This window comes from Ochotona curzoniae, unplaced genomic scaffold (genome assembly GCF_017591425.1).
Source record: "Ochotona curzoniae isolate NIBS_2020 unplaced genomic scaffold, NIBS_Ocur_1.0 contig_3819, whole genome shotgun sequence".
NCBI classification, from domain to species: domain Eukaryota; kingdom Metazoa; phylum Chordata; class Mammalia; order Lagomorpha; family Ochotonidae; genus Ochotona; species Ochotona curzoniae.
The window spans coordinates 40,416,653-40,443,057 of NW_024466004.1; the positions used below are offsets into that span (position 1 = coordinate 40,416,653).

At 43.6% G+C, this 26,405-nt stretch overlaps 1 protein-coding gene across 2 annotated transcripts; it reads right to left on the bottom strand.

Moving 5' to 3' along the window:
• Positions 1-19: 19 nt before the first annotated feature.
• Positions 20-25,764, bottom strand: SRSF12 (serine and arginine rich splicing factor 12). Of its 2 annotated transcripts, none has more exons than XM_040983762.1 (5): positions 25,700-25,764; positions 7,270-7,391; positions 5,816-5,923; positions 5,542-5,683; positions 20-437 (listed from the first exon to the last, which is right to left on the bottom strand). In XM_040983762.1, exons 1-5 carry the CDS (start codon positions 25,762-25,764, stop codon positions 68-70), a joined length of 807 nt encoding a protein of 268 aa, XP_040839696.1. In that variant the 3' UTR covers positions 20-67. The 2 variants fall into 2 exon arrangements, with proteins under 2 accessions (XP_040839696.1, XP_040839697.1); XM_040983763.1 differs by having other exon boundaries at positions 68-377.
• Positions 25,765-26,405: the final 641 nt, after the last annotated feature.

Below are 26,405 nucleotides of genomic sequence, written 5' to 3' on the forward strand. Positions count from 1 at the left end.
TTTTATTAAACATAATAAGAGGTTTAATAATTTATATTAAAGACTATGTAGGTACTCTTGTTGCTATTCACCAACTGTTTTTATGATGGTAACTCCGATCTCGGGCATGTGATCGGAAATGAGAATGCCTTGCTGTCTGCGCTGTGCCTTCTGAGTTGGTGTACCCTTTGGGAGACTGACATGGGGATCTCGCTATGGAGTCAGAATGTCTTCCACGTGATCTGGATTTTGTTCCTGAGCTAGTCTGCTTTTGAGGCGAACTTGATTGTGATTTTCCTATTGACTTGGACCTTTTCTGTAAGGACTTAGACCTTGATCGTCCTCTAGAGCCAGAATTCCTTCTTGGAGTTCTCGACTGTCTTGCTGAGGTAGACCGCCTTGGTAACGATTTGGAACGAGATTTCGATTGGCTGTAAGAGAATCGCCTGTACCGCGACCTGCAAATATCCATAATTTTAGAGCATGTTATTTTTCACAGAACAACAGGTTAAAAAACACTCTCAGGAACCTAGACCTTTACGTAATAGTAGCTATGTTTTTACTAGATAGCATATAAAAGAAAAAATTCTGAGTTTATATATACTTTTACTTCAAACATGAGAGGTTTGCAATATTTGTTATACTACAATATATGACCAAAATATTTTTTAAGTGACTTTAATGTTTTTTAAACATTCTTTTTTCATTTGAAAGGCAAAGAGACAAGAGAGTGGCAGAGACTTTCTTTATCTGCTCATGTACTCCCCACTGACTGAAGGCAGAGAAACCTACAGAAGCACAGCCTGAGGATCTGTAGCATGTTCTACATCAATATACTTACATTTTCTTTTGTTCTAATTTCTTCTACTAATTATTTGTTTCTATTTTCATTAATTTTTATTGGAAAGTCAGATATACAGAGAGGAAGATTTTCTGTGCGTTGATTCACTCCCCAAGTGGCCACAATGGTTGGAGCTGAGCCAATCCAAAGCCAGGAGCCAGGAGCCAGGAGCCGCTTCCAGGTCTCCCACATGCAGGTGCAAGGTCCCAAGGCTTTGGGCCGTCCCCAACTGCTTTCCCAGGCCACAAGCAGGGAGCTGGGTGGGAAGTGGAGCAGTTGGGACATGAAATGGTGCCCATATGGGGTCCCACCGTGTGCAAGGTGAGGACTTTAGCTGCTATCTACCGCACCGGGTCCTGATTATTTGTTTCTATCTGGGATCACATTCTTCAGCCTGCAGAATTTTTAGTATTTCTTAAAGAACGAGTGCTGGCAGCGATACATCTGGAAGGTTATTTTTCTGGGAGTAGCAGAGTTTTTTTTTTTTTTCCCTTTTTCTTTGCCATTCATTTGTTTCTGAAGGGCAGAGTGACAGAGAAGAGCTCTTTCATCTACTCCAAAATGCCTGCAGCAGCCAGGTGTAGGCCAAGCTTGAAAGAAGCTGGAGCTCAAGCCAGGTCTCTAACACCAGAAGGAGAAAGGATATTGTCTTCCATTAGCAGGGAGCTAGACAGAAGGGGAGTAGCCAGGACTTGAACAAGATGTCTCAATTTTTATCTTAACCCACTTTGGAACAACATCACTATAGTTTTAAATGAAGTCTTTCTGCTGTATTTTCTGATACCAGTCAAATGTGAGTCTTACTGTGTTACCATTTGAAAAGTGATCTTTTAAAAGATTTATTTATTTTTATTGGAAAGTCAGATATACGGAGTGAAGGAGAGACAAAGATCTTCCATCTGCTGGTTCACTCCCCAAATAGCTGCAATGATCAGAGCTGATCTGATCTGAAGCCAGGATCCAGGAGCTTCACCCCGGTCTCCTATGTGGGTACAGGGTCCTAAGGCTTTGAGCCATCCTCTACTGCTTTTCCAGGCCACAAGCAGGGCCTGAAAGGTGATCTTAAAAAGAGCTAAGGCTGGGGCCCAGCACGGTAGCCTGGTAGGTAAAGTCCTTACCTTAATACTCCCAGGATCCTATATGGCACCAATTTGTATCCCAGTAGCCCCATTTCCCATCCAGCTCCATGCTTGTGGCCTGGGAAAGAAGTCGAGGATGGCCCAAAGCCTTGGGACCCTATACTAAGCATCAGAGAACCAGAGGGAGCTCCCGGCTCCTGGCGTCAGATCGGCTCAGTTCTGGCCATTACCATCACTTGGGGAGTGAATCAATGAACAAAAGATCTTCCTCTCTGTATATCTGACTTTCTAATACAAATAAATAACAAAATCTTAAAAAAAAAAAAAAGAGCTAAGGCTCTACTTCTGACCCAGTTTTCTGTTGATGTGCCTGGGAAAGCAGTGGAAGGATGGCCCAAGTCCATGGGCCCTTGCACCCACAAGGGAGACCCGGAAGAAGCTCCTGGCAACTGACTTCACATTGACACAGCTCACTCCATTGCAGCCATTTGGGTATCTCTCTAAACAGTGAATTTAACTATGGGTCTTCTCTCTCTTGTAGAGAAAAGAGAGAATGGGAAAAAGGGAGCAACAGGAAGAATTCCCATATGCCCACAATGACTAGGCTGGGCCGGCTCTGGAAGCCAGGGGTTCAATCAAGGCATCCCGGGTGTCTTGCAGGCTTATGAGCCAGATGGACTCAGGAGCCAGAGCTGGGCATGACACCTCAATACCCCAGAGTGGGCTATGCTGTCTTCACTGCTAGGCTAAATGCCTATCCTGCTCATCATGCTTTAAGTCCTAAAGACATAATTTAGTATTTGAGTACAGAAACTATGTATCCCAGTTTAAATCTCAAATGACCAATGCTGTTTCTTAGCCATTGGACAAACTCAGATCATTCTCTATAAAATACAAAGGACATTCATACTGTTACTATACTAGAGAGGAGTCAATAAAAAGATCCAAATTCAAGATATGTTATGGATTTTTAAAAAGTAGTTCTTCAGTAATCTTGGTAATGGTGTTATCATGACTTGGTTATGGTTTTTTATTTGTTTTTTGGCTTAGAAAAGGAGCGTAAAGCTCTGTTACCTTCATACCTACTTAAGTATGGGCCAAAAATCAAAGCATATGATTCACATCAAAGGAACTCATCTGATATATAAGATTTCAGGGCTTTGACAAGGCCATATTTTCTGGCAATGAGTTTTACATATTAAAAATTCACAAAACGGGCCAGTGCAACCGTTCAACTGGCTAATCCTCCACCTGCAAGCATCAGCTTCCCATATGGACACCAGTTCATGTGCAGGCTGCTCCACTCCCCATCCAGCTCCCTGCTTATGGCTTAGGAAAGCAGTGGAAGATGGCCTAAAGCCTTGGGACCCTGTACCCACATGCAAGACCTGGAGAAGGTTCCTGGCTCCTGGCGTCAGATTGGCTCAGCTTTGGTCACTGTAGGCATTTGGGGAGTGAACCAGCAGATGGAAGATCTTTGTCCTTCTCGGTGTAAATCTGCCTTTTCAATAAAAATAAATGAATCTTAAAATCACAGAACAAAGATGAAGTTGTCTCATCCTTCGTTCCACTTGGTTGGAGGGATAGGAGCCATGCCAATTCACAGTCCTGTCTTTCAGAATAAACACTTCGAGCAATGACTTTCTTTTTAGCTCTTGCTAAACACATTTTTTTCTTGTCTAAGCTCTGGGAACTGAAAGCAACTGAGCGGGAACAGCCCTGGTGGTCATCCTGACCGGAAGCTCTGTGGCCTCTCTAGCTTAGCTGTGCTCCATGAGGTCAAGGAGATTGCTATGGGATGGATACTGTGAGTTTAGCAACTGTTGAATGCTTGCATCTCATATTGAAGCACCAGTTCAAGTCCCCACTACCTGACTTCTGACCTAGCTCCCTGCTAATGCTCCTGGGAAAGCAGTGGACAATATCTCATTTGAGTTCTTGCCAGCCACACAGGAGAACGAGATGGAGTTACTGGTTCTGGGTTTAGCCTGTGCCAGCATTAGCTTTTGCAACCATCTGGGGATAGAGCCAAACTACCTTTCAAATAAATAAAATTTTTTCAAAAGGTATATTTGTAACTGCTGATAATTCTGTCAGGACAGAGTTCACCTTAAAAATTCTACAAGTTGGGGCCCGGCACGATGGCACAGTGGTTAAGGTCCTCGCCTTGCACGCCCAGGATCCCATATGGGCACTGGTTCTAATCCTGGCAGCCCCACTTCCCTTCCAGCTCCCTGCTTGTGGCCTGGGAAAGCAGTTGAGGACGGCCCAAAGCTTTGGGACCTTGCACCCACGCGGGAGACCCGGAAGAGGCTCCTGGCTTCAGACCGGTGTAGCATTGGCCATTGCACTCACTTGGGGATTGAATCATAGGATGGAAGATCTTCCTCTCTGTCTCTCCTCCTCTCTGTATATCTGCCTTTCCAATTAAAAAACAAATTCTACAAGTCGGCCTGGCACAGCAGCCTAGTGGCTAAAGTCCTTCCCTTGTATGTATCAGGATCTCATATGGGCACCGGTTCTAATCCTGGCAGCCCCACTTTCTATCCAGCTCTCTGCTTGTGGCCTTGGGAAGCAGTCAAGGGTGACACAAAGCCTTGGGACTCTGTACCCGTGTGGGAGAGCCAGAGGAGGCTCTTGACTCCTGGCTTTGGATCGGCTCAGCTCCAGCCATTGCAATGACTTGGGGAGTAAATCAGCGGACAGATCTTCCTCTCTTGTCTCTTCTCCTCTCTGTATATCTGACTTTGCAACAAAAATAAATCTTCCAAAAAAACCAAAAAACCCTACATGCTGGGGCCGGAGCAGTAGTCTAATGTTCCCCTGTGGCACTGGTATCCTGCATGGGTGCTGGCTCATGTCCTGGCTATTCACTTCCAATCCAGCTCCCTGCTTATGGCTTGGGAAACCAGTGGAGGATGGTTCAAGTCCTTGGAACCCTGTATCTATGTGGGAGACCTGAAAGATGTTCCTGGCTCCTGGCTTCAGATTGGCTTAGCTCAGGCTCCAAAACAAATCTTTAAAAAAAGTCTATATGCCTAAGAAAAACATCACAGCACTACAATCCCAGATAAATACTAAACATGTTTAAGAACTCAGGTTTGTCAATACAATATCAGTTATTGCAACAGCTTTACCATGTAATTAATTTCCACTGTGATTTAATGTATTTTTAGTAGAAAAATTGGCTAGCAAAATAGAAATGTTGGAAATATTCTTTCCTACCAAGATTTACTATTATTTACATCTTGTTCCTCCAAAACTTTGAATTTTTTCTTGATAGTAACTCACTATTTATAATTAAACTGGCTTATACTAATGTTAGTTAACTTTCTCAAGTGACTATTTCTTTTAAGTTTAGTCATTTTCAGAACTCAAGATTTTGAATTGGTGGGCTTATTCAGGAGCATTTCACTTTTTAAATATTTCTCACCTTGTTTGTATTTTTCTTCAATACATATTATCTTTCCATTTTCAAAAGTTACACATGTCATGAAATAAAAAGCACTGGGAGGCATTCCATAAACCTACATTAATCAGCATGCTATGTGGAGAAGAGCTTGTTTTTCTACCAAAGTTGACAGCTTCCATTAGCAAGGTGACTCAGCGCCTCCCCGGCCCTACTGGGGTCCCCACACTCACTCTTTGAAGCTGTCGGACCGCCTGCGGTCCCTTCCCCAGGAGGAACTTCTGCTGCGCGTTCTCCTGAGGCTGGGGCTCCGAGACCTCCTGTGCTCGCTGGGAGAACAGGGGTGTCGCTCCTTTGATTTCATCTGACCTGGAGCTGGAACAGGGACAACAAGGCTCTCAGCCACACAGCCAGCATCACTTCTCACGGAGTTTGACATGAAAAGGTCTGTCACTATGGAAATTCATTCTTCTGAATAAGCAAGATCTAATGTTTAGTCACACTTACTTTTGCGATCACCTTGTGCAAACTGTATTTCAATTTGCCGGCCACATACCCACTTTCTATTGAGGTTATAAAGAGCATCTTCAGCATCTCGAACGTCTTCAAATATGACTAGCCGTTAAGGACACTTTGAACATCGGGATTCAAGTAAAAATATTTGAAAAATATTCTTGATATGTGAAATGGAATACATAGGAAAAACAAGTTTAAGTTATTAAGCTCACACCTCCCATATAATATGAATAATAAAAAAACCTGTCACTTTCTATTATAAAAACAAATTCCCCATTTATGACTTAGAAAAGTGAATCTGAAAATTAAAACAGAAACAAATAGGTAACTGTGCTTTTAATGTTTACATCTGACTGCAGTATACATGTATAATTTAAAACATGTTGTAAGAATAAAGTCAGTCCAAAATAAGCATTATAAAAATGCCCAGGACTCACTCCCTTCTTTTATTTTTTTTATTTTTTTTATTTTTTTTTATTGTTGCTTACACTGTATTACTCCCTTCTTTTAGATAAAGGATCCATCAGGCTTTTCACTGAAAATATCAGGGTGTAGATCCTTTATTCTGAAATTAAAATTACTCTTCCATTAAAAGGCTTTTAAATTATGACATTTACGAGAAATTACTTCGTATAAACAGAACTGCACACATGCAAATGAATTAAAACAGAAACTCATTTAGTCCTTTAAAAATGGTATTCACCGATAAACAGCACTATAAACATTACTTTATGTTTTAAGTACGAGATCTAAATATTAAAAAAGAGAAGCAATCTACAAACATTTGAAGTTACATAGCCTAGTTTGTAACACCCCTACTAAGCTAAACTCCCTTATCCTTACAATTACATAATATTAAACCTAACTGTTATGGATACTAGCTATATAAAATAACTGAATACAAAATAACTGAGTAGCTGTATTTCAGGAAGTTGTCCACTGGTTTATTTTTAAAAATAGCAAACAGAAAAAGCTCAAGAAATGCAATACAAAATGAGACTTTGGCAATTACCTCAATTTCACTTGATCTTGAACCTTGACCTTTACTCTTTATGGCTTGCAAGATGGACTTTATAAGAGACGCAGAAACAACAAAATCAGACTTGGCTTTGACTCTGGAACTCTGAGTAAATGGAGGAAAGCCGAAGTCTCAGCCTTGTCTTTTGCTTGGTAAAGACTTCCCCTCTTCAGGTCTGCATATCTGCGTCCACCCTCCCTCTGTACTCCTCGAGGCTTGAACTTTAGGTGCCTTTTGTCTTGCCTGCTCGGTTTATGCTTGGATTCTAGCTAACAGGTTGGTTCAAACTGGGGGGCGCTTGCCAGCTACTGTGCTTTAGATTTTCTGAGATAAAGAAATAAACACATTTAATTAGGCAATATCAATTTAGTAACACATGCTCCTGAATACATATAGGTACATGTATGCATTATATCCACATGCACACAGTGAAATAAAGGATATTGAACATAAGCAAATCCTCGTGGGCGGCGAGTGTAGAAGTCAAGTGGAATGTAAACGTCTACTATAGGGCCATACCGACCAAACTCACGGCGCAAGTCCTCAGGCCTGAAGCATTTTAGAAATAAGGCAAAGAAATATGAATAACTGGATTAAAATATTTTGCCTGCAGAAATTCAGTTGAAACCCTCAAAACTAACATCTAGACCAGCATTATCTAAAACTGCCCTGTAAGAAACACCTGAGATTTTGAAAGGAGCCTGGAGCTCCATCTGGGTCTCCCCCAAGGGTAGCAGAGGCCCAAGCAGTTGGGTCATCTTCCACCATTAGTAAGGAGATGGATTGGAAGCAGAGCAGCTAGAACTTAATACTTGTACCCCATATGGAATGCCAGCATTGCAGTTGGTACTATGCCAGTTTTAGGGAAAAAAATTTAAGATAGATTTATTTGACAGAGAGAAGGCAACACAGAAAAAGGTCCTCCATTCTCAGGTCCATTCCCAAGTGGTCTCAATGGGAAAGGTGGGACCAAGAGCTCCACTGCAGTCTCCAGAGTAGGCACAGGGGGCCCAAACACTCGGGCCTGCTTTTCCCAGGCCACCAGCAACACACTGGATCAGAAGCAGAACAGCTGGGACATGAATTGGCACGCATATGAGATGCTGCTACTAAGGCCATGGCTTTATGTCTATGCCACAGTGCTGGCCCTGTAAAATAATTTTTAAAAGTATAAATAAGCTCTGGTATTATGACTCAGCAGGTTAAGAGGGGCCAACAATGAGAGCACCCCATATTTGTACCAATTTGAGTCCTGCTGCTTCATTCCCAATCCAGCTCCCTGTTACTGTGACTGAAGAAAACAGTGGAAGACAGACTGAGTGCATGGGTCCTACTGCCCATGTGGGAGATCCAGACGGAATACAAGGCTCTTGGCTTCAGTCTGGCCCAGCCCTGGCTGCTGTGGTCACTTGGACAGTGAACCAGTGAAATGGAAGATTTCTATCTCCTCTCTGTCAGTCTTTCAAATAACTAAGCAAATCTCCGAAAAATCATGTAAAATTATTCACATTCATTTTATTTGAAAAGCAGGGAGATGGAGGCAGGCAGGCAGACAGAGATCTTCCCTTTATTAATTCACTGTACAAATGCCTGCAGCAGCTGGGCTGGGTCAGGCCAAAGCCAGGGAACCAGATCTATCTGGGTCTCAATGTGGGAGGCAGGTGCCCAAGAATCTGAACCATCATCTGCTGGCTCTCAAGGTATGCACTAGCAGGATGCTGAACTGGAAGCAGAGCAGCCACTACTTAACCAAACACTCCAATATTGGATGCAGGTATCTGAAATAGTAACCTAACAATTTTTTTTTTAATTTTTATTTATTTATTGGAAAGTCAGATATACAGAAAGACAGAGAAGATCTTCCATCAGATGATTCACTCCCCAAGTGAGCACAACAGCCGATGCTATGCCGATCCAAAGCCAGGATCCAGGAACTTCTTCCGGGCATCCCACACGGGTGCAGGGTCCCAAAACTTTGGGCCATCCTCGACTGCTTTCCCAGGCCACAAGCAGGGAGCTGGATGGGAAGTGGAGCTGCTGGGACTAGAACCGGCACCCATATGGTATCCTGGTGCGTTCAAGGTGAGGACTTTAGCCGCTAGGCCATGCCGCTGGGCCCCTGAAGTAGTAACTTAACTGCTGTGTCAAAAGCCCAACCCAAAGGTATCTGTACTTTTTATGAGCAAAAAAAGGGTAGAAGATTTTTATAAAGATTTATTTGTATTGGAAAGGCAGATTTTTACAGAGAGCATAGGAGAGAAAGATCTTCCATTCACTGGTTCACTCCCCAAATGGCAGTAATAGCCAGAGCTGAATTGATCTGAAGCCAGAAGCCTGGAGATTCTTTCAGGTCCTCCACGTGGGTACAAGGACCCATGAACTTCGGCCATCCTTCCTTTGCTTTCCCAGGCCATAGCAGAGAGCTGAATGGAAGTGGAGCAGCCAGGTCACATGCCAACACTGGAAGGTGGAGGACTGGAGTGTTGAGTCATGGCGCCAGCCCCAAAAGGGGTAGATATTTTAAGAAATACTGGCCTGGTACATTTACTTTTAAAAGTTATTCTCATTACAAGACTTAAAAATTAACTTTCCATAAGAAAGCTATGGTTCATCTACTCCATGGAATACTACTCAGCTATTAAAAAAAAAAAACAAAATGCAGTTCTTTGTGGCCAAATGGGCCCAACTGGAAACCATAATGCTAAGGGAAATGAGCAAATCCCAAAAGGTTAGATACCACATGTTTGCCTTAATTTAAGATGAAATGATGTTAATATGAAAAACAGTACCTATAAAATGTAATATTATTATCTCAACCTCTAACAGCCTATCACACATGCAATCAGATATTGTGAAGTAACCAACGAACCAACAATCAATGTGAGTCAGACTGCTTATGATCTACATCAAAGAATTGTAAAACCTAATATACTTTTAATTGCCTATGTTATTCCGTAATGGGGTGGGAGAGCGGAGAAATCTTCCATCACCCTAGAAGGTGTGAGGAAGACGTGAAATATTAGTTACTCCTCACTAGGGCATTGAGCATTTCTCTGCACACCCCTCCTAAAACTGTTCTGCAACTAAACTGTTGACATATCTTATTGGAGTTATAAGCCAGTCTAGACTACCCAAAAAAATAGCCAGGTTCAGCAAAATTATGCTTCAATGCTATAAAAGGCTAAATATTATAATGAAAATAGACACAAGACAGCTGAACAGTAATCTATAGCTATTTTAAGATGTATAGAACCCATTGTATATAAACTAAAATTGAAATGTCAATGAAGTAGTCACAGGATGTGGTTAAGAACTTGCATTTATTTTTAACATATTGGTTACTCAATACTATGTCAATTAATTCCATAATAACTTGTTGCTGATGTCATGTTGGAGCTTTTAATTGATCAGGACGATACTCTGCTGGCTCTACCTTCAGACCAGAGAAGGTCTCCCTAAGAAGCCATTGAACTTAACTGGACAATAAGATGCTGGACTCTATACCTGGTATATGCTTGCAATGAAGGAATCTCAACTGAACTTGCACTGTGGTTATGCAGCAAGGTGGAGGAATCCACCATGGGGGGAGGGTTAGGATAGGGGTGGAGGAATCCCAGTGCCTATAAAACTGTGTCACATAATACAATATGTAATTAATGAAATTTTTAAAAAGCCCATAGATCTGCTTCATTGTAAGCTCATATTTATATTAATTTTGTTTTCAGATAGAAAAAACTAAATTCTAAATAAGTCCTAAGATTACTTTTTAGGCTTTAAAGAAATATCCCATGTATTCTCACACTGAACAGGGTTTTGGACCTCCTTTATACTTTCCACTGTGACAGACACTGAATATTATTATTGTCTTGATGGTGCTACAATTTAAATGAAAAGATAAAATATTTAGCAGTAACAGTTGGCAGTTACAGTGCTTTTATCTATTACTCAAAATTCATCTTAAGACCACTTGATCCTCACAGACCACACTGATTCCCCAACTATGAACAACACAAGCCATCAAGTGAGAGCCAACATTGCGTTTCCAGCAGTAGACAGGCCTGTGTTCTTCACTCCTGCACCACAGTACCCTAAGCAGGTGGTGGGATTCAGCACCCAGCTAAGCACTAACTGGGGTTCAGGAGAAGGAAGGGTCATCACATTTCTAGCACAGAGAGGATTGACACGTGATTGCAAACCTTCTAGTTTGGATGAACACAAGAAATGCAGAAATTTGAGGTGATGCTGGAGTATCTGCAGAAGTCCTAGAAACAACTGGAAATTGTGACTGCAAATTACCCTCTAGAGACTAAAATTCAGGGTTTAAGGCTAGAGATGGGGACTTAAGAGTCATTACATAAAGACTCAAATGAACACTGGCTAGAATTCAACGTATGCCAGGCAGTGTAGTCAACCTCATGACCTACTTCATTTCACTTAACACTAACTCTATCTGCCTTCCTTGAGATTATTAAATTTTAGATGGCAACACTGTCTTTTATCTGTTCAGCAAATATTTGTTGAGTATCAATTGCATTCCACACTCCACAGAAAACGATGGGAAAACAAGAAAAACTCAATTTCTCTTCTCAGTTTATCAATCACCCTGCATTCCAGAATCTCCCGTGAAGGTGATGTTACAGAAACAGGTGCCACAGCCTGATGCAATAGCTTTGGAGCTAATTAGTGTTTTCTATAATAAGATCCACTTATGTTTAATTTTTGAGAGCATTTATTTTATACTTTTAAAAATATTTATTTATTTATGATTTTAAAGGCATAGTTACACACAAAAAAAGAAAGCAAGCAAGCAAGCTCTCCTATCCAAAGGTCCCTCCTGAAATGGCCACATGGCTGTCACTGGGCCAAGCCTAAGTCACAAGCTTGGAACTCCATCTGGGTCTCCCAGGGTGGCAGCGGCCCAAACCCTTGAGCCATCTTCTGCTTTTCCAGGCTTATTAGCAGGGAGCAGGATTGGAAGTGGCATACCCAGGCTGTGGGGCCCAACAGTATCATAAGAGCCAAATGGACTAAGGAAAAGCAAACTGAGTTTCCCCAGAGGCATTCACAGCCCATAACAGAGCTAGGTGGCAGAGCCAGAAGCTAAACAGAAGGTCCTCCAAATGGGAATGGCTAGCAGGAAACGAATCCAGGTCATATGTTGAAAAATGCCACAGCACTCTGTGTCACAGAGGAATGGAAATCTAAAGCAGCAGATCTCTTCCTACAAGCTGGCCACTATCTCTAATTCCCCACCTGCTAGGTGTTACTTTTTTTCATTCCAGCATTTTTGGTGTGATCTATAGGTCTAAAAAGCTTGGAGAATAATAAATAATTTATGTCCCCAACATTAATTTTATTATACTGTATTTGCTGTAACTTAAACATTTTAGGGGCTGGTGCAGTGGCACAGCAAGCTAATCCTCTACCCTGTGGTGCTGGTATCCCCTACAGGCACCAGTTCGAGTGGCTGCTCCACTTCCCATCCAGCTCCTTGTATGGGGCCTGCGAAAGCAGTAGAGGATGGCTCAACACCTTGGGCCCTTCCACTCAAGAAAGAGATGAGAAAGAGCTCCTGCTCTCAGCCTCAGAGCACCTTAGCTCAGGCCGTTACAGCCATGTGAGGAGTGAATCAGCAGAGAGACGACTTCTCCCTCTCTCCATAAGCAGAACATATAAATATTTACAACTCAGTGATAAAAATACAAATATTATAATTAAAAACAAACTCTGAAGCTCAGATACACTACCAAGTAAAAAATACATACAGGGGAGAATATTTCAGTGTCAAAGAGTAAGCCACCACTTGGGACCCCAAGAGCCCACATCAATGCAGCCAGCTTGAACTGAGTTCTGGGCTCCTGGCTTCACCTGGCTCAGTACTGACTGTTGAAGGCATTACGGGAGTGAACTAGCAGAGGGAAACTTCTCTCCACCTCTGACATTTCCAAGAAAAGTTAAAAACCACACACATATACAAAACTACCCAACAGCTACATAAAGACTGAAATGAGAAAGACTGATGACTGAAAACACCAACGGTTGATGTCTTGTTGATGTCCTGATGTCGGCAGTGTAGGAGTATTATACTCTGCTGCAAGAATGTAACATAGTACGATACTTTGCAGAACTGTTTGGCAGTTTCACAGAAGTTATTTATATATATACTCACAACATCCTCTTAGATCTAGCAACTCTACTTCTGGGTGCTTAACCAAAATAAACGACCTACAAACATATAAAAGTATTGTATTATACTGGCTCATTAGACAAATTAAACAACAGTAAGATATTTCCATTTTATTTTCTTTGAAATGCCAAGGACTGAAAGATCTTAATGAGGAGGTAGGGCAGGTTTTGTGGGCGGTGTTGGTGGGTTTGGCCATGCAGGAGATTATGTAGTGAAGCTGAAGATGGGTTTATACTCCAGCCCAACATTTCTGTGTCATTGATACAGCCTAGGAGGCTCAGCACAGCTCCAGAAAGCACATTTACCTTAAAGTACACCGCAGTACAGCTTGCAATTTAAAGCATTTTTAAAGGAAATATCTTAAATGTTCATTTACAGAAAGATGAATTACTACCTTGGTGTTTATTCAGAACTACATTATTTAGAGGAAAAATTATTGGGCCTGGTGCAATGGCTCAGCGGCTGAGTCCTTGCCTTGAACATGTCAGCATTCCATACAGCCATTGTTTCATGTCGTAAATGTTCCACTTCCCATCTAGGTCGCTGCCTGAGGCCTGGGAAGGCAGTTGAGGACAGCCCAAAGCCTTGGAACCCTGCAGCCATGTGGGAGACCGGCAAACAGCTCCTGACTTCGGACTGGCTCAGTTCTGGCCAATGCAATCATTTGGGGAGTGAATGGAAAATCTTTCTGTCTCTCCTCTCTGTAAATCTGCTTTTCCAATAGAAATAATTTTTTTCTGAAAAAAAGAGTGAAACGGGCCCGGCGCGGTGGCGCAAGCGGTTAAAGGTCCTCGCCTTGCACGCCTGGGATCCCATATGGGCGCCGGTTCTAATCCCGGCAGCCCAGCTTCCCTTCCAGCTCCCTGCCTGTGGCCTGGGAAAGCAGTTGAGGACGGCCCAAAGCTTTGGGACCCTGCGCCCACGTGGGAGACCCGGAAGAGGCTCCTGGCTTCGGATTGGCGTAGTATCGGCCCGTTGCGCTCACTTGGGGAGTGAATCATTGGACGGAAGATCTTCCTCTCTGCCTCTCCTCTCTGTATATCCGCCTTTCCAATGAAAAAATAATAAAAATAAATCTTTAAAAAAAATTAAAAAAAAAAAAAGAGTGAAACGGATTTTTAGAGCTATGTGGAAAAATCTTGAGGTGGAAGGAAGGCAAAGCACCAGAAATGCAAATGTTTATTGTCATTTATGTAAAATTATGTAGAAATTCTACATTTATGTAAAAACACACTCATACACATATATATTCATGGTAAAAATTAAATTATGCAAGGGAACAAGGAGCAGTAATGCTGTGTCTTTTTTTTTAAGGATTTATTTATTTTTATTGGAAAGTCAGATATACAGAGAGGAAGCTCTTTGTTCACTGATACACTCCTCAAGTGGCTGCCATGGCTGGAGCTGAGCCAATCCGAAGCCAGGAGCCAGGAGCCTCTTCTGGATCTCCCATGTGGGTGCAGGGTCCCAAACCTTTGGGCTGTCCTTGACTGTTTTCCCAGGTCACAAGCAGGGAGCTGGATGGGAAGCGGGCCTGCTGGGATTAGAACCTGCGCCCATATGGGATCCTGGCATCTACAAGGTGAGGACTCTAGCTACTAGGCTACCACACCAGGTACAGTAAGGCTATTTCTAAAGTAGGAGGGTATAAAATGTTTACTTCTTTTTCTAAGATTTACTCATTTTTTTTTTTTTTTAAGATCTGTATTTATCGGAAAGGCAAATCAGATTTACAGAGGAAAGGAGAAACAGAAAGAAAAGATCTTCCATCTGCTGCTTCACTTCAAATGGACATAATGGCCAGAGCTCAGCAGATCTGCAACCAGGAGCCAGGAGCTTCATCTGAGTTTCCCTTGTGGGTTAAGGATCCGAAGGCTTTGGGCCATCATTTTGCTGCATTCCCAGGCCATAAGCAGGGAGCTGGATGGGAATTGGAGCAGCTGGGACATGAACCATCAGCCATATGGGATCCTGGTACTTGCAGAGTGGTGGATTAGCCAATTGAGCCATTATGCCAGGCCCTAAGATTTCTTTGTATTTGAAAGGCAGAGTGATGAGTGAGGAGAAAGAAGGTTGGAGATAGAGATTGGTATCTTCTATTTGAAGATTTACTTCCCAAATACATATACCCCACCAACAGCTGGGCAAATCTGAGGGGAGGAGCCAGGAACTCCTTTGGGTTTCCCTGGGGGTGGTGGGGATATCATCTTTTGCCTTGCCATGTGCACTAGCAGAAAGCTGAGTATTCTGGAAATGAGTTCCTTGCCAATTATACATTCTGTTAATATGTTCACCTAGTCCTGGCTTGAAATTCTAAGTTTGGTGAAACCTAATTTACTGAAGCATTTTTTTTTCCCCTCTTCTTTTAAGCTAATTTCTTTCTTTGTAAGAAATGTTTGCCTAAGGGCTGTCACTGTGTCGCAACACAACACTGGCATCCTCTTATCTCCATTTTGGTTTGAGTGATATCTGTTCTACTGCCAAACCACCCTCCTGCTGATGTGCCTGGGATGGAGCAGAGGAAGGCCCAAGTCCTTGGGGCGCAGACGGAGTTCCTGGCTCAGGCTTACCTCTTCCCGACATTTGAGGACAGAACCAGCATGTGGCGATCTCTATGTCTACCCATCCCCATTGTATCTTCCCTTCTGTATCATTCAGATAAGAAATATTTAGAAAAAGGAAAATGATCTTTGCTTATCCCCAAGTTGTAACAATATTCTTCCAGGTTTTCTTCCAATAATTCATAGTCCTAGTTTTTATTTTTTGATGGATAATCCAGCTCAAAATATGACATAAAGTAGTTTGTGATTGCAGTTCATTTTTTCCTCGATGGGTATCCAGTTGTTCCAGCACTATTTGTTGGGAAGACTTTTCTTTCTCCACGGGATTGATTTGCAGCTTTTGTCAAAACACAATTAAGTTTGTAAGCATGCGTTACTTACAGGCTGTGTGTTCTGTTATATATTTACTTATTTATTGAAGATTTTTGCTACACAGTCAGATATATAGAGAGGAGGAAAGATAGAAAGGAAGATCTTCTGTGCACTGATTCACTCCCCAAGTTACTTCAATGGCCAGAGCTGAGCTGATTCAAAGCCAGGAGCCAGGAGCCTCCTCTAGGTCTCACACGTGGGTACAGGGTCCCAAGGCTTTGGGCCGTCCTCGACTGCTTTCCCAGGCCACAAGCAGGGAACTGGATGGGAAGTGGGGCTGCCAGAATTAGAAATGGTACCCATATACGATCCCATCGTGTACAAGGCAAGGACTTTAGCCACTAGGCTACCACACCAGGCCCAGTTGTTTTATCTTTAAAGATACAGTTATTCATTCCACAGTCAGACAGAGAGAGACAGAGAGAGAGATGTTCCATCTGCTGGTTCACTCCTCAAATGGCCACAACAGCTGGGACTGGACAGAAGCCAGGAGCCTCTTTGAGGTCTGCCATGTGAGTAGCAGGGACTCAAACACTTGGCTATCTTTCACTGCTTTCTCAGGCAACTAGAAGGGAGCTGGATCAAAGTGGAGCAACCTGGGACACAAAATGGCTCACATACTGGATGCCAGTGCCACAAGTGGCAGCTTTACCCACTATGCCACAATACCAGCCACCTCTGTTGTTTATGAATCTATTTGTCTACTTTTAGTCTAAAAATCAGTGTCTTATCTTTTTAGTTACAAAGTTTATTTTTCACTCTTATTTATTTGAAAGACACAGTAAGTGAGCAAGTAACAGAGATTGAGATTTCTCTTCTACTCATCTGTTCATTCTTCAAACCTGCAATAGCTGCCTCTCAGCATGTGCATTTAGCAGGATGCTGCATCAGAACTGGAGGTGAGATTCAATTCCAGGCACTCTGACACAGGAAACCAGTGTAGTGGTGGCCTGTTACTACACACCCCTGTTGCTAGTTCAAGTCCTCCAGCTTCAGTGTCCTTTTCCAGTATTATTTTAACTACTGCAAATTTCCTGCATGCAATATAGATATTAAAAAGAGCCCTGGGAAAGATGTTTGATGTGATGGAATGTCCATAGCTCATACTGAGATGCCTGATTCAAGCCCTCGTTCTGCTCCTGGTTCACAACCTGGCTGCTGCACGCACTTGAAGAGTAAATCAACAGATGAGAGATTTTTTTTCTCAAATAAAACAGAGTTTAAAATTTTTCTTAATAATTTGCCTTCTAATTCATCAACATCTTATACATATCAATTCATTTTACGTGTTTTAAAATTTCTCCTGGCAATATACTGTAGTTTGCAGTGCAAAGGACTTTGAATTTTTTTGTTGTTGTTAAATTTATTCCTAAGCTAGCTTTTAATTATTTTTAGCTGTTCACTATTTAAACAAAAAGTGCAGTTTTGTATTAGTTGTATTGATTTTTAGTGTTTTCTATGTAAACAAATGTCACCTAAGGAGATTGCTTTCACCACCACTTTTCCAATTCTTATGGCTTTAAAAAAAAAGATTTAATTTGAAAGAGTTACAGTGGGAGAGGGCGATCAGGAGAGAGAGAAAAATCTTCCAACTGCTAAATTCACTCAATTAGCCAGAATGAAGCCAGGAACTATTCTGGGTCTCCCGTGTGGGTTCAAGAGTCCAAGCACTTGAGCCATCTTACACTGCTTCCCCAGGCCATTAGCACGGAGCCGGACTGGAAGTGAAGCAGCCACATAGGATGATGGCATTACAGGTGGCCATTTATTTGCTATGCCACAACACTGGCTCCCAACTATTTTGAATTTCATTTTGTTTTCTTGATCTATTGCACAAACGATTGAATGGGGGGCAGGTATTTGGAGTGACAATTAAGTTCCTGGTCGAGTCCCAGCTACTCTTCTGATCCAGCTTCCCACTCACATGCAGCCTGGGAGGCAATAAGCAGTAAGTACTCGGTCCCTGCCGCCCACATGGTGCACCTGGCCTGACTTCCAGGCTTCAGGTTTGCGGCTGACCCAGTACTTCAGGAGTGAATCAGAAAATGGAAGGTCTCTTTCTTAAAAATCTTTATCTTTCAAATCAAATAAAAATTAAAGATTGAAATATATCTGAAAAATATTGAGAAGAGGTAAAGAGGATAGACATACTCATTATCTATTTTAAAAATTGCTTTACTTATTTAAAAAGTAGACAGAGACAGAGAGCAATAAAGACAGCCCTCATCCACTGAATCACTCCCCAAATGCACACATGGCTGGGCTATCCAAGCTGAAGCCTGGAACTCAGAATGCAACTGGGGCTCCCAACAGATGGCAGAACCCCAAATATTTGAGTCAGCACCTGCTGTCTCCTGGGGTGCATGTTAACAGGAGGCTGGAACTGGAGGAAGAGCTGGAACAGGAACCCATGCACTTCAACATGGGACATTGGCATTCCATGTGGCAGCTTAAAAGCTAGGTCAAAACTTGTCCCATGGTCATTAACCTTACAGGGAACACATTCAATATACCCGCATCTAGGTTTTTTGGTTTTTTACTGTTTCGTTTTTTAAAAGATTTATTTATTTTTATTGGAAAGGCAGATTTACAGAGAGAAGGAGAGACAAGAGGGAAAGATCTTTCACCTATTTGGTTTACTCCCCAAATGGCAGCAACAGCTGGAGCTGCGCTGATCCTAAGCCAGGAGCCAGGAGCCCCTTCCGGGTCTCCCATGCGAGCACAGGGTCCCAAGGCTTTAGGCCATCTTCCACTGCTTTGTACGGAACTAGGTGGGAAGTGGGGGCAGCCAGAGCATGAACTGAAAGCTATATGGGATTCCGGCGCTAGCCAAGGGGAAAATACGCTATTGAGCCATTATGCCAGGCCCTATCTAGCTTTTTCAAAGATGTTCTCTAATAACTGAAGAAATTACTCTCTATTTCTAGTTGGGTGAGATATTTCATCAAAAATGTTCTTGAATTTTGTGCAATGTTTGTACTGCACTGCCTCTAAACATATGGCTTCATAGACACTGCAGCTAAAGAATGCTCCTAGTAGTCCAAGAAAACTGCTTGACACAGCAGGATGAAATTTTGACATTACTTTCATTCAGTAGTACACTCTGCTTGACATAAAAATCTAAGCTTTGGGAGACTCAGGATGGCAGAATAGGGTAAGAACACATGTAAACAGAGAAACATTGGCCAGTGTGAAGCAGAAAGGGCACATTCTAGGAAACAGAAGAGGAGGGAACCATAGCACAGGTACATCTGGGAACTGACAGACACAGGAAAGCAAGGGACACAACGGTGTGGTGTGGTGTTGCAGTGACTTGTTGTGGGCTAAGGAGTTAATTAGTGCTCGTTAAGCTGAGCAGTAACAGGAAATGGGCTTACAGGCTAAAGGCACCTAGACTAATTGGACTCATTGGCATCCTATTTGGCTAAAGGACTTGAGGGAAGGAGTATAAAGGGAGTAATAAAGGAAGGCTTAGAGACTTCCACCATCACTGGTCTCCTGTAGGTGCTTCATCCCCAGACCCTCTCCCTGTCTACATTACTGGCCCCAGCGGCATTCAGCAAGCAGCAACCTGAACACCAGCAACAGGGTAGGAAGGGGTGTTCATCGGGAGCTCAGGAGGTGAACCCAAAGAATTGCCCTCCTGCTGGTCTGTTTGATTTGACCAGGAGCAGACAGAGCAGCAGGTCTCAGGGAACCTGGTGGTAACAGGGTAGATTTCACAGCCCAGGCCAGCCCCTAGAGCTGAATCAGGCTCCATTTTGTATAGGGAAAAAAGGCTATGGACAGTACTGGGATGCACTGAATTGGGAGTGAACTCATTTCTGGCTCAGTGAATTGCAACAACGTAGCATCCTACAGGTTCCATCCAAGACAGGTCTGGGTAGCCCACAGACCTGATGGCCAGCAGATCAAAAATTCTAGCAGTGGCACATCAAGTGCCATTTTGTACCATGTGGCAAGGGGTTTGAGACTGTGGGACAGTGCTGAGATGCACATGCACTGAGCTCAGTGAGAATGCGACAAGCTCAGTGTATTGCACTGGTCCCACAGGAAAATAATACTGACTATGGCATTGTACCTTAGACCCAACAGCCAACAGTTTCCAGCAAGATCAGCACCACTAACAACCTTGCTATATATGATACCTGGTGTCTCCCTAATCCTGGGACCTGCTCCAACTGGAAGGGGAAAAAGGTTGTTCAGACAATGGTGCAGCCTCAGCACAGTATCACAGGAGATGGAGACTGGTGAGCCAGGAGATGGGGTTATGGAGGCCATGATAGAAATCTAGCATAAGAACCCAGACCTAGAACTTGCTGGAGGGAGTGGAACAAGTGACTGTAAACAGTCGTGTGCCAAACACAATAAGTAAAATCGGACTGTAGACTTGTGGGTGACACAGCTTAGAAACCTGCCCCAAAGAGAAAAATCTGATAACCAGAAGTACAATGACCAAGAGCAAAAGAGGAGACAAAGGCACAATGAACATTACTGAAGACTCCCCTGCAAAGGAGCAAAACCCTTTGCCAGCCTCAGAATTAACAGAGGAAGACATCAAGAAAATGGGGGATAGAAAATTCAAAACACTTGTTATAAAGCTTCTTATCAACAACAAGGAGCATGTAACACAGGAGATAAAGAAATTTAAGGTACATGTCACACTGGAAATATATCAAATGAAAGCTGATATATCAAAAATGAAGAACACAGTGGAGCAAATTAAAAATACAGTGTAGAGTCTCCAAAATAGAATGAAACAAGCAAAAGAAAGGATCTCAGAATTGGAAGATATTTCCTGTCATCAAGAGGAAACAAACGGAAAACTGGACGCAGAGCTAAGCCAAGCTAAATAAAGTATTCAAGAACTGAAAGACATTATTAAAAGGCCAAACATAAGAGTTATGGGAGTCACAGAAGGTGTAGAGAGAGAAGCTTGGATTAAAGGTGTATTCAATGAAATAATAAGGCAAAATTTCCTTAATCTAGAGAAAAAATGAGGAAACAACATTCAGGAAGGGACATAGTACACCCAAACGGGTCGATCAAAAGTGATCTTCACCACAACACATGATAATCAAACTCTCTTTTGTCGAACATAAGGGAAATGTGCACGTGAAAAAAAATAAACTGATATATAAAGGAATGCCAATTAAACTCACAGGAGATCTCTCACAGGAAACTCTAGGAAACTCTACAGCCAGAAGACAATGGAGCAACATATTCCAGATTCTAAAATTTAAAAAAAAATTGTCGGCCCAGGATAATGTACCCAGCAAAGCTTTCCTTTGCCTTTGAAAATGAAATAAAATTCTTCCACAGTAAAGCAAAGTTAAAAAAATTGCCTCTTCCAAACCTGCCCTACAAATGATACTTCAAGATGTTCTCCTGACATAGAAGAGGAATAGTACTCACCAAAACAAAAGGCAAATGGGAAGAACATCCCAGTAAAATGACAACAGAGGACTAAATCAATGAACAACCCAGTGCTAAAATGACAGGACCAAACTACTACTCATTCATATTAACCCTGAATATAAATGGCTTAAATCATCAATCAAACATCATAGATAAATAGACTGCATTTGAAAAACAAAACCCGGACCCGGCGTGGTGGCACAGTGGTTAAGGCCCTCGCCTTGCACGCCCGGGATCCCATATGGGCGCCGGTTCTAATCCCAGCAGCCCCGCTTCCCTTCCAGCTCCCTGCTTGTGGCCCAGGAAAGCAGTTGAGGACGGCCCAAAGCTTTGGGACCCTGCACCCGCGTGGGAGACTCCGGACCAGCATAGCATCGGCTGTTGCGCTCACTTGGGGAGTGAATCATCAGACAGAAGATCTTCCTCTTTGTCTCTCCTCTCTGTATATCCGCCTTTCCAATAAAAATTTTAAAATAAACCTTTAAAAAAACCCATCTATTTGTTGTTTACAGAAGACATCTCACCAACAAAGATCAGCGGAAACTATGGGTTTTGATTTTTCTAAATTTAGTTTCATCTTTTCAAAACACTTTCACATTAAATTCAATGACTCATAGATCATACAGTAGCATCATTTTCTTCAAGAAGGTTCTTGATTTTTTTCATTTCTTCAGCAACACACTAATCATTCAATAGCATGTTATTTAACTTCACTGGGTTTTTAATTTGTTTTCTTCCTATTGTTCATTTTGTTTTTATGGCTCTTTATTTAAGGGGTTGTACAGTAACTGTGTAATGGAAACTATCATATCCAGTAGCATGCTATTTAACTTCATGGCATTGTAAATTTCTATTTTTCTTGCTATTGTTGATTTTGTATTGTGACTTTTCATTTAAGGGGATGTATAGTAACTGTGTAATGGAGACTATTATATCCAGATGTGAAGATACAATGCAGTATGCATCTCTACTTCCAGATCAAAGATGGACTCCCAATGAAACTGTTAACTATATCTTGACAATAGGATGCTGGACTCTTTGCCATTGTCCATGCCCACAATGATGGACACGTGACTGTGTGTGAAGAACTAAACTATAGTAATAATATAGGGAAACTCGGTAGGGGGAAGGGGTATGGAAAATCCCAGAGCCTATGGAAATGTATCATAAAATGATAATAATAATAAAAGTTTAAAAAGAACACAAAATTATTTTTATCAAAAAGATTTAGAGAGACAGTAGGAGCTTCTGCCCACTGATTCACTCCCAAAGTGGCCGCAATGCCTAGAGCTGAACCAGTCTGAAGCCTGGAATCAGCAGCTTCTTGTGGACCTCCCACATGGGTGTAGGGTCCCAAGGCTTTGGCCATCTTCCACTGCTTTCCCAGACCACAAGCAGGGAGCTGGATGGGAAGCAGAGCAGCTGGGACACAAACGATTGCCCAAATGAGATCCTGGAGGTTGCAGGGTAAGGATTTAGCCACCAGTCCAGGTATTTTTCCTGATCTATTTCTTTTTTCACCAGAGGAAATAAAGTTTAAAAACTATGTAAAAATTTTCCTTAATTCTTTCACTCAATTTCATTCACATCCAGATTTTGTGCAATATTTTTTAATGTCTTGTGATTTATCCTACATAGTAAAATAGCCAACTCAAAGAAATGCTTTAAATAAAGTCTGGCTGCATGTGAAAACTAACAATCTTCTTAAAAAATTTCTGGGACCCAGCGCGATAGTATAGCAGTTAAGGTCATAGCCTCAAGTGCACCGGGATTCCATATGGGCACCGGTTCTAGTCCTGGCCGCCCCACTTTCCAACCAGCTCCCTGCTTGTGGCCTGGGAAAGCAGTGAGGACAACCCAAATCTTGGGACCCTGCACCTGCGTGGGAGATCCAGAAGAGTTCCTGGCTCCTGGCTTCAGACTGGCTCAGCTCTAGCCTTTGCAGCCACTTGGGGAATGAATCTTTGGATGGAAGACCCTCTTCTCTGTCTCTCTTCCTCTCTGTATATCTGCCTTTCCAATAAAAATAAAATAAATCTTTAAAACAAATTTTCTGAAAACAGGAAAAAAGTACTAGCCTTTACTAATAAAGTTTTCTTGTCTCATTTTTCTAGATTTTTTTCTTAATTTTTACATCCTGCAAGTCATACATAATAATAGCATTTAACATTTAGTCCAACTGATTTTCTTTATAAGCATACTAAGCATTAAGACTAATTTAAAATGTATTTAGATGGCATACATATTGCTAGGGAACTAACACTGTATACCACATTTTACAAAAAGGTTGTTAGATTAACACAAGTTACACCTGATGGCTCTACTCTCAGTAACATACCAGACATGAATTCTTAGGCAACCTCTCTAAGCCTGTTTCCTATCTGTTAATGGAGCTAACAAAGAAAATATAGAGCTATTGTGAAAATTTACCAAGTTCATATATGAAAAGCTTATAGGATAGCTAATAGCACAGAGTGAATAATCAAGAAATATTAACAACCATTTTATTAATATCACTAACCAGCCCAGTGCAACGACTCAGTAAATCCTTGCCTTGCATGCACCAGGATCCCATATAACCACTGGTTCGTGTTCAAGGAGCTCCCATTTCCCTTCCGTCTCCCTGCTTGTGGCCTGGGAAAAAGGTAGAGGATGCCTCAAAACATTAAAGCCCTGCATCTGGTGGGGATACTTCAGATTGGCTCAGCTCTGGCCATTACAGACACTTGAGGAGTGAACCAGCAGATGGTAGATCTTTCTGTCTCTCCTCTCTGTAAATCTGCTTTTCTAATAATAATAAATAAAAGTTTAAAAATCACTAACCACCTAAGTTATGAGAGCCCCCTAGTGGTAGTACCAAAAAGGTGCTGAAGACGTTATTTTCAGTCCCATTAATTCTATGGTGTACCTGCTGGTAAAGTTATGCTTTGCCTGCACAACACTTAAACATTTTTAAGAAAACGTTTGGAATTACAAGATTGCCAACACTTCATAGCTTTAAATCTATAAAAAAAAAAATGGGGATTTCACGTTTTGACAAACACTAACATTTTGAAAATGAATTTATGTACACAAAATCTGGACTTCCGACTTCTTAAAATCCAGCTGGTGCGGCACCAAGCAGTCCTAATGAGTAGGGCAGCTGTACGGCTTTCAGAAGCCGCGTGTGCGGCTGCACCGGTTGCAGTGGGCACGGGCCCAGCGTGCCTCTCGCCCTCACAGCTTCACTCTACCACCCTTGCTGGCTAGTATCAGCATCATGACTGGGGCGGGGGACCAGGGAAACAGACTGCAGAGACCTGATGCTGACTCAGTTTTCATGTAGTCTAAACGGTGGCATTTTTTTTTAAACCCCTAAATCATAGATTTTTGTTTGTGTTGCTAAACAAGTTCAGGGAAATGTCAACAAGTCATCTTCAGAGGTTAGGTAAGATATGTTAATTGTCTGCAGTGGTGACATGTGTATTTGTAAACAAACACACAACAAAACCTGTATTCCCAAGGGTCAGTTATGATCACTACAGCTGGCCATGTGGCCAGGGCTGCTGGTTGGGGGGGGTGGCAAACTCGAGTTTCTGGTTTCCTGCCGTGTGTGCGCTAAGAGCACAGGGCACACTCAACAGGGGATGCTGCGGGGCTGGTTAGCCCTGGACAAGGAAATCTGCTCATGCCCGCCGTGCTGCAGCTCCTCATCACGAGAAAGTGCAGTAGAAAGAAATCCCTCCTGAGCATCCCTGTTTAGATTCAGATTCAGGAGTGGACAGAAACCCCCACGGAAGCGTGCGAAGGGATCAAGGCCAGGTCCACCCAAACCGTTACAAACAGGGTGTTAACGCTGGCAACAAAAACAGGCCTCTCGCTAAAGTTTTTTTGTTTTGTTTTGTTTTTGTGTTTTGTTGTTAGCCCCAATATAATTGTGTCAAGAATTACGATTCTGCCAGCACCGGAGGGAAGGCCCAAGGTGCGCATTCTCTTCGGGAGCCTTCTCCCCGGTCTCGGAGCGGCCACGCACGCGGCCAAGCCTCGTCCGACACCCGGCCACAAAGGGGCTGCGGCGGCAGGCGCCCGCCGGGCCTGGGAGCGCGGCCTGGGAGCCCCGCGGGGCCCGGGTCCCCGGGCGCAGCGCCCGGACGCGCGGTGCGAGGGCGGAGGTGCCAGTCCCGCCCAGGCCCCGGAGGAGCCGGCCCGACGCCCGTCAGTCCTCCCCGGGGGGCGAGTGCGCGTCGCCCGAGGCCCGAGCCGCCGGGCCTCCCCCACGGCCGTGGCCGTTACCCGCCCCTTCCCGCGCCCCACCTGCGGCCGCCGGCGCCGCCGCTCACCTGGTGGCGTCCGCCACGTTCCTGACGAACAGGGAGGTGTTGGGGGGCCTCGTGTAGCGAGACATGACCGCGTCGTCCCCGGCCTCCGGCTCTGCCCGCGGCGCTGGGCTCGCTCGCTCCCTCGCCGCCGCCGCAGCTCCGCCGGCCCCCGGCGCGACCCCCTCCCCTCGGCTCGGCCCGGCCAGCGCGCAGCCGCAGAGGCCGGCGCGGAGGGGGCGCTGTGCGGCGCGAGGAGGCCGCGCGGCCTGCGGGGCGGGGGTCCCGGGCCTCAGGTGCCGGGGGCCGCTGGGCCGCGCGAGGCAGGTGAGCCCGGGAGGGGGTTAGCGGGCGCGGAGAGGGAGTCCTGGGCGCACGGTGGGCGAGGGGCGAGCCGCCCGGGCCTCCACGGCAGCGTCTTCCTCAGCCCCGCACCTTGGCGGCGGTTAGGGCCTGCTGACCCACCGTATGGTCTTGACTGGGAGGGCAGGTTCCGTCGTGGTTGTCTTGATTTCCTGCGGACTTTTCATCCGTCATTCGCCTAGGGTGTCCTTTCCAGCGATGGAGCCCCGTGCGTTCACGTGTTGATTGGGCACCTGCCTTGTGTCAGGCAGTGTGGCTGGTCTGGGATGTAGCGGTGGACAGGCGAAGGCCCCGGCTTCCAAGTCTCCATTACGGGGATGGGGTGCGCAGATGACAAGTGAATAAACACATATTGTCAGAGAAAGCA